This window comes from Medicago sativa, chromosome 1 (assembly GCF_051527215.1).
Source record: "Medicago sativa cultivar Bolivia chromosome 1, Bolivia_mono, whole genome shotgun sequence".
NCBI classification, from domain to species: Eukaryota; Viridiplantae; Streptophyta; class Magnoliopsida; order Fabales; family Fabaceae; genus Medicago; species Medicago sativa.
The window spans coordinates 29,345,444-29,354,001 of NC_140749.1; the positions used below are offsets into that span (position 1 = coordinate 29,345,444).

The 8,558-nt window shown below is 34.6% G+C and overlaps 1 protein-coding gene and 1 pseudogene across 2 annotated transcripts; one reads left to right on the forward strand and one right to left on the reverse strand.

Annotated features, from left to right (window-relative positions):
• Nucleotides 1-3,519, forward strand: LOC146954118 (cryptochrome-1-like). The gene is made up of 4 exons (XM_085714008.1): nt 1-1,082; nt 1,642-1,863; nt 1,983-2,689; nt 2,810-3,519. The coding sequence occupies exons 1-4, from the start codon at nt 758-760 to the stop codon at nt 3,377-3,379; spliced, it is 1,824 nt and encodes a 607-aa protein (XP_085570134.1). The 5' UTR covers nt 1-757; the 3' UTR covers nt 3,380-3,519.
• Nucleotides 3,520-4,243: 724 nt separating this feature from the next.
• On the reverse strand, nt 4,244-8,336 carry LOC146954119 (putative inorganic phosphate transporter 1-3 pseudogene; annotated as a pseudogene). Its single transcript, XR_015011839.1, has 2 exons — nt 8,274-8,336; nt 4,244-6,312 (listed from the first exon to the last, which is right to left on the reverse strand). The product of XR_015011839.1 is annotated as a putative inorganic phosphate transporter 1-3 pseudogene (transcript).
• Nucleotides 8,337-8,558: the final 222 nt, after the last annotated feature.

Sequence of the window (8,558 nt, forward strand, 5' to 3'; positions counted from 1 at the left end):
GGTTGACTTGAATTCAATAACTTTTATGTTAGTCATATTTTTTTTTTTTTTTTGTCTCTAAAGATCTCTTTCTGTTATCATTAGATTTGTTCTAGCTTTAGTTGTTTGTGGACACAATTATTTTGTTGATATTTAGTCATTTGTTTTGTTAATGATCCTTGGTCTTTTTTTTTGTTTGTTATAAAATGGAAATATTCAGTTTTTCATGTTTTTATTATTGATGAGTGAGACATGTACGGAAAGGTTTCTATGACATAGATTTTGATTGCATACTTTTTACAAAACAAAGAGGCATAATCTTGGTCTCATGTCTATGAATTAAATCAATTTTGAGTTTTGACACTGATTTGAAGCTACCTTTGTGTTTTGCTGCATCTTAGATCCAGTGATCAGATATCTCCTACATATATTTTTGTTTTTAGTTTGCCACATGTTCCCTCCGCAGGAGGTAATCCTGTTCGAGGCACTGTCAGACACTAAATATGACACCTGTCTCGGTTGAGATATGTGTTACTTTCTATTGTGTTGTTAGAACACTTTGCTAGTTTGTAGTTAAAAGTAGAAATTTGAGGAGACTGTACTTTTTTGAATAAGCTAAATTAGCCGACCCAAATTAGCAGGGAGAATCAAATCTGAGACCTTAAGAGGAGCACACTCTCAGGTCCCAAGTCAATACCACCAGGCTAAGCCAAGTGGGTTGTGGAGATTGTACTTATAGTTAGGTGTATGAAGGTGAAGTGAAGGTTTTGGTTGTGGAATGAAAAATCTGAAAATGGGTATGAATAGGACCATAGTTTGGTTTAGGAGGGATCTAAGAATTGAGGACAATCCTGCATTAGCTGCTGCTGCAAGGGATGGTTCTGTTTTTCCTATCTTTATTTGGTGTCCTAAAGAGGAAGGACAGTTTTATCCGGGTAGAGTGTCGAGGTGGTGGCTGAAGCAGTCTCTTTCTCATTTGGATCAGTCACTGAAATCTCTTGGAGCTGGACTTGTGATGATCAAAACTGATAGTACTCTTAAAGCACTTTTGGAATGTGTAAATGCTGTTCAAGCTGAAAAAGTTGTGTTTAATCATCTTTATGGTAAGTGATTCCATTGAAAAGATGGATTTCTTTTTATAGAATTTAACTTTCTTTGTTGAATGTTTTTGACAAATTTTTATATGCATCCTGTTACCTCGAGAGTTAATAAATCGGTAGTAGTATCAAACTTGTTTACAATTGATATGGTTTTACAAATTTATCGTTCCAGAGTGAGAATCAGTTTATGTTTTCATCATAGTATTTATTAAGATTGTCGAAAAAGATGTAACAAAACTAGTATAGTTGGTAATTTTCCTTCAAAAAAAACTAGTGTAGTTGGTAATTTGAAACTTGTTTACAAATCATCTAGCAGATATCATACAAGTATTTGTGGAACTCTCACTCTTTAGCTATATGTCAAATTGATCATTCCATGAATTTATCACACTCATTCCGGTGTCTGAATGTTTCACCGTCTTTCTATTTGGTTATCTGATATGCGGCTGAAAAACATTGATATAATTTACAGTTCATCATCGTTGATGCAAAAACTCCTTCACAGATCTGTTTCATATCAATACAATGATAGATACCTGATGATCTCCACTTCTTTTAACAGATCCAGTCTCACTTGTTCGTGATCACAACATCAAAGAAAAATTAGTGGAACTTGGTATTTCTGTGCAAAGCTACAATGGGGACTTGTTACATGAACCGTGGCATATATATGACGAAAGTGGACATGCATTTACAACCTTTGATCCTTTTTGGAATAGATGCTTGCAAATGCAAATGAAAACTTATTCACCTATTCCTCCTTGTCAATTAATTCTAGCACAAGGTACAATTTACTATATATACACTGTTACAATTTACTATGTGATGATGTTATTCTGTTATTATAGTATACTGTCTACAAATTCAAGTGAGTGTTTGTTTCTTTTGTTGTTTTGGTGACAGGTAAAGTTGAGAAACATTCAATTGAGCAACTAGGTCTTGAAAATGAGTTAGAAACATCAAGCAATGCATTATTAGCTAGAGCATGGTCTCCAGGTTGGAGCAAAAGTGACAAGGCATTAACCGAATTTGTCGAAAACAACCTAATTCACTACACGAAAAGTAGATTAAATCTTGGCGTTGACTCAACCTCACTCCTATCTCCGTATATTCATTTTGGAGAATTGAGTGTGAGGAAAGTATTTCAGTTGGCACGAACGAAACAGATTTTATGGAAAAACGAAGGAAACATCGTCGGCGAAGAGAGTGCAACGTTTTTTCTCAAAGCCATTGGATTTCGAGAGTACTCACGTTATCTTTGTTTTAGTTTTCCGTTCACCGTCGAGAGGCCATTGCTAGGGAACTTGAAATTTTTTCCTTGGAATACTGATCCTTCAATGTTTAAGGCTTGGAGGCTAGGTAGGACTGGATATCCATTAGTTGATGCAGGAATGAGAGAGCTTTGGGCGACCGGATGGATACACAACAAAATGCGGGTTATAGTTTCTAGTTTTGCAGTAAAAATGTTGCTTATACCTTGGAAATGGGGAATGAAATATTTTTGGGATACACTATTAGATGCTGATCTTGAAAGTGATATCTTGGGTTGGCAGTATATCTCCGGGAGCTTACCTGATGGTCACGAGCTTGAGCGGTTGGACGATCCAGAGGTAAGTTGTGTTTTCTTGTATTGCACGGTTTTAAAATCTGTCTGTACTTTGATGTTTAAAAGAAGAGAATTCTAACACATTATAGCATGAACTGTAATTTTGTCTAACTTTTGTGAACAGATTCAAGGGACAAAATACGATTCAGAAGGCGAATACGTTCGTCAATGGCTACCTGAATTGGCGAGAATTCCAACTGAGTGGATCCATCATCCATGGAATGCACCACCTACAGTGCTAAGAGCATCAGGTGTAGAGTTAGGTCAAAACTATCCAAAACCAATCATCGACATAGATTTGGCTAGAGAGCAATTGACTCAAGCTATATTCAAGATGTGGGAAGATGAGGCAGCTTCAAAATCTTCCACCTCAGAAAATAAACATGAAGTTGTTGATGACAGTGAAAATTTGTCGATTCCAAAAGTTTTCTTGAAGGACAAGGCTCCACGCGGCGCTACTTCTTCGTCAAATGATCAAAGGGTACCAATACTTCAGAATCCAAAGAGTGATGATCCTCCTAATACGAAGAAACAAAAATGTATCGATAAAGAGGATCGAGAACAGGTTAATTTGAGTAACCTTAGCAAGTGGACTGATACCGGAGTGTCATGCATTGATCAAGAAGTGTGCTCGACAGCTGAATCTTCATCCAAGAGACAGAGTTCAAGCAGTTGTTCATTTTATGTGCCATAACAATGTTCCTATCCTCATCTACTAATATAAAGTTGTCATGGTAAGAACATAGTTCAAGAAAATATGTATGAGCATATTTCTGAGAAATAGCTAATCTAAAGCTTACTAATAGAATAATAAGGTAATTACACTTTCTTAAAGAGATGTTTGAATTAGACTTTCATCTTCTCTTATATGTTCAAGTCTACGCACTCCTCTTCGTATAAGTAACCATATATCAAGAAAAGTGCTATGGACACACTCTTTCTAGCACTCTCTCTGGCACACACTCTTATTTGGGTGAAATCCATGTGGTACCACACATTGGAAATGGATCCCACATAAAGAGGTGAGACCCACATGGGTTTCACCCAATAGGAGAGCGAGTGTTAGAGAGTGCTAGTGTCGAAGTCAGATTCCCACATCGGACGAAATATGGCTTGAACATGCGTTAGGCCAACCAACATTTCCTTTCTAAGAACTAGAAAGAGAGTGTTCCTAGCATTTCTCATATATCAATCTTAAGTCCATTTTTACATCTTAACATTTTATTAAATGGTGATGACTTTATAATCATTTGAATACCCGGATAACTAGTTCTGAACACTTTAGTATTGATTTTATATCTAGTAGAAGATAATAAGATTTTAAAACCCTATTTAGTAATGATACATAGACTTGTAATCAGGTATATGCTTGTGTATCATTCCATTTGAATCTTTTAAATCATCTAGATTAGATATTAATTTATGGATTTTTTTTCTGGTTCCCTTTGTTGTGATGGTGCTACAGAATCATGATATATAATATGGGCCAACATATATCAAACTAGAATAACATTCAGAAGAAATTAAGACAGAAAATTAAATACATGTTACCACAATCTCAAACAAAGGCTAAAATCAATTACACAAGAGTAGATTAAATACAACCAAAGGCATACACTTTACATAGGATTTATTCTTGCACCAAGAAGCATATAACTACTTCATTATTGTGAATACAATACAAACAACCAATAACTAGTATTGAAATCTTCAAACAATATAATACAAATCACTTTGTTGAAAAACAAACATGAATCAAACATAAACTATTCTAGCATATCTTGTTCATGGTTTCCAATTGCAGGCCACATCACACAACGATGATCGCGTGAGGCTGCAACAGGAAAAGACGAAATATGGATGGAAAAATACAAGGTATAAGGTTTTTAAATGTGTCACAAACATTATTAATAGCTGGAGTAAATATAAACTTAAATCTCGCTGCAATGCCCACAGTCGTACCAGCAACACCTGGAACTTTATTCATGACTGTGATCACAGTTTAAACCCCCGATCCTTCTTGCTGAGTGACCTCAACACTTTCTCCTTCATTCTCTCCACTCAACTCCTCCAACGATTTTCCCTTTGATTCCGGAACAAGTAAAGTGCATAACATCCCAACAAAGTTGATCACACCAAGCATGATAAGAGAGTTCTTAATCCCAATACCGGTTGGATACCCTTTATCGGTCTTGGTAGGATCTTTACTTTGTGCAGCATACAAGAATCCAAATGCACCAACAATGGCTCCTGCCTTTCCTGTAGCAGCTGAGATTCCATGACATGTAGACCTTAACCTAGCCGGAAAAATCTCTGCTGGTACAACAAATGTTGTAGCATTTGGACCAAAATTAGCAAAGAAGAATGTGAGTGAGTACATTACAACAAACCCAATTCTATTCTCTTCCTTGCTCCAATGATCATATGGTATGGCAAGAGCAAACATGAAAACAGTCATGAAGAAGAATCCCATCATTTGAATAGCGAAACGACCCATGTAATCGATAAATGCTACAGTGAACCAGTAACCAGGAACAGTGCTGCACAACGCAATAAGTGTTTGTGCTCTTGCAATCTTGTAAACCTCATGAATTGCATTCATTTCTTTTGCCGGAGGGATCCATCCGATTGCGCTAAAAATGTCCTTTTGGAAAAGATTCTGACTGTAGAAAGCAATGTCCAACAAAAACCAAGTACTGCATGTTCCAAACAAAGCCCAACCATGTCGTTTTGCGAATTGCTTGCTGAACAAGCCATAACTATTCCTTTTATCACTAGTCATTTTTTGTACCTTCTCCTCTTCAACTTCAAGTTCAACTTGCAATACCTTAGACATATCCGCTGCAGCTTGTTTCGCGTTCTTAGCAACAAGAGCCGTGTAACGAGCTGTTTCTGGCATTTTCATTCGCCAGTAGTACGTCAATGCAGCTGGAAGAGCGCCGAACATAAGAATAAGTCTCCAAACATAATCAAATTGAGGCACTAACAATGATGCTGCTGGATTTTCTTCAAAGGTGGGAACCTTATATTTGTGATCAAATATAGAAGCCACAATCAAAGCAATAATTCCACCACCTAAGATACCAAAACCTTGCATAGCAAAAACAGCAGCAATAAATGCACCTCTAGTTTTTTTGTTAGCATATTCAGACATGATTGTAGCTGAAAGAGGATAATCACCACCAATACCAAAACCAAGCCAAAACCTAAAGAAACAAAGTGTTGCCATAACACTCTTTGGACTTGATCCAAAAGAGAGTCCTGAAGCAACAGAACAAACCACCATGAGAATAAGAGTTAAACCATATACTTTTTTCCTTCCCATTTTGTCCCCAAGCCAACCAAAGAATAATTGGCCAGCTAGTGTTCCAACAAGTGCAACACCAGTTACAGCTGATTGAACACTTGGTGGAAGTGTTCCTGGTCTTGTTGGATTTGGTTCTGTGTAATATATTCTCCCTAACAACTTTGTGACAAGAGAAATGCAGAAAAGATCATATGCATCAGTGAAGAAACCCATTCCAGCTATCACAATTGTAGTGAAATGATACAATTGTGTCTTTGCCACATCAAGTGCATTAAGCACTCCTAATTCTCCAGACATGGCTGAATTTGTTACCTAGTTCCCTGCATAATTAAGCGCAAGGCACATTAAATATTTAAAAAGAAAACCTAATTTGACATTTGTGAGGTTGAGGTAAGATATGGATAAACTGCTCAAACTTTTGACCTATCAAAATCCCACTAAGGATCAAGCAAGTGCTACATATTTAAATGTATTGAGACCCTAAATTCCTTAGGTTGAATATGCTGCACAAGTTACTGATACAAAATACCTTAGGTTGAAAGTTTTACTAAATTCCTTAGGTTGAAACTTCAATCCTACTTGAGGACACCAAGACAATAATTAATGGTTTTTGAAACATTAACTATGTTCGGTTCTAGCTTAATTTTTCCCATTAAAATATAAGGAAACACTTGATATAATAGAAAGCTGGATCACGATTTAGATTCATAGACATATGGAGATAAACTAATTTGACAGTTTTGTTAAATTAATTATCTTTCTTGTAGGCCCTACCAAATCATTAAGGATATAAAGTATTCCCTCTCATATTAAATATCTTAATCTTGTTTAAAATATGAAAAATGTTAAGAAGTGTCCTCTGTGACATTGGTTAAGTAAGCAAATACAAAAATAATATGGTTGAGAAATGGTGAATTCAACTTTATAAAAGTTTTAAGATTGTTGTTTGCGATGTAAAACTACTATTTTTAGCTTACGTCCCTAGTTAGACCTTGAAAATATTTCTATATCTTTAATTAATTTTAGCTTTAGATTAATATTAAAGCAATATTTATTATTCATTTTGAATTTTTTGTCAACAAAATTATTCTTTTTAAATATTATTCTCATTTATTTAAATAGTCTTTTACTACCATGTAACAAAAAAAGAAGTCTTTTACTACCTTAACTACTTTTTTTGTTGGTAAGACTACCTTAACTACTTTATTAGTAGACACATCGAAAGCAAGCCATTAATCAATACTCCCTCCGTCTCTAAATAATAGTCGTTTAAAGTTTATACACGATTATTAAGGAAATGATTAATTGTGTTGATTTTGATAATAAAATTAATATCATTTACTAAAACATCATTGTTAATTGTAGTTAGTGGAGTAGTTAAGTTGGATGAAGTTCAATAAATAAGAGTATTATAATGGAAAAAATAATAAATGTTGCATTGGTATTCTAAAATGACAATTATTTTGAGAAAAAGAAAAATGGGTAAAGAGACAATTATTGTGAGACAGAGGGAGTATTACATTATCAAATGACCAATGTGAATCCATTTTCATCATAAACTCGAGCGATAGCCTTAATTAGAAAAGGTTGAATATTGTAGGGGATTGTGACAAAGTATGTATGATAACTATTGCTAACACCTTAATCGAGGAATTAATTTATGGTAAACTGTTAAAGAAATGAGAGAAAGGAAACTAGATTAAAGGCACATTAGACTATTTCTTAATTTCTCAATTGGTATTTTTGTTCCAATTCTCGAAGAATTTATCTATAATGTATTACCAAAAGTGTAGTATGACTTGACTTTAGTAAAAAAAAAAAAAAAGTATATGACCAGAAGAAATGTGTTATGGTGTATGCATGGGAAATATTCATGAAAATATGACATGCATATCCAAGCTAGTAAAGGGTCGAACGATTGTTTGTTAATTACTTTGTAACTGTTTTTATATCTAATGCATTAAAAAGTGGGGCTTCTCATCTTACTCCGAAAATTCTTATATGCATGATAAAATAGTGTAAAACTCAATACCAATATGGAATGACAAAAATAGTATAACATGATACCAAATTAGTGCCTAATGCCTATGCATTATATACACATATTTATATACACACATAACTCGATCACTAAACTCTTTAAATATATCTTAGTTATCTCGAACCATTAATCTCTACCGTTGTATGATGCGATTATGATTTACCAAAAAGAAAAAATGTACAACATGATTACTCATTTGGTGTCTACAAACTCACTAAGAGAGATAGATAGAGTTCGTACCTCCTTGCAAAGAAACCAAGTTGATAAAGAAGTAAAGTGGTATGAGGAGCTAGGTTTATGCACACTGTGAGCAGATAATTAAACTCAACTATATATAGGTAACAATCCCAGCCAAGCCAGGTATGCCTCATGAGTAAAAAAGAATCAATTTAGCATCAATGAGGTATATGCCTGATTAATCATAAACATTCATCAATGTCAACCCTTCACAAGCACTATTTTTGTTTAAAATTTTCAGTTTCTAGCAGCAACGGGCTCTAATTAATTTATACTTTTTTTTTAAGA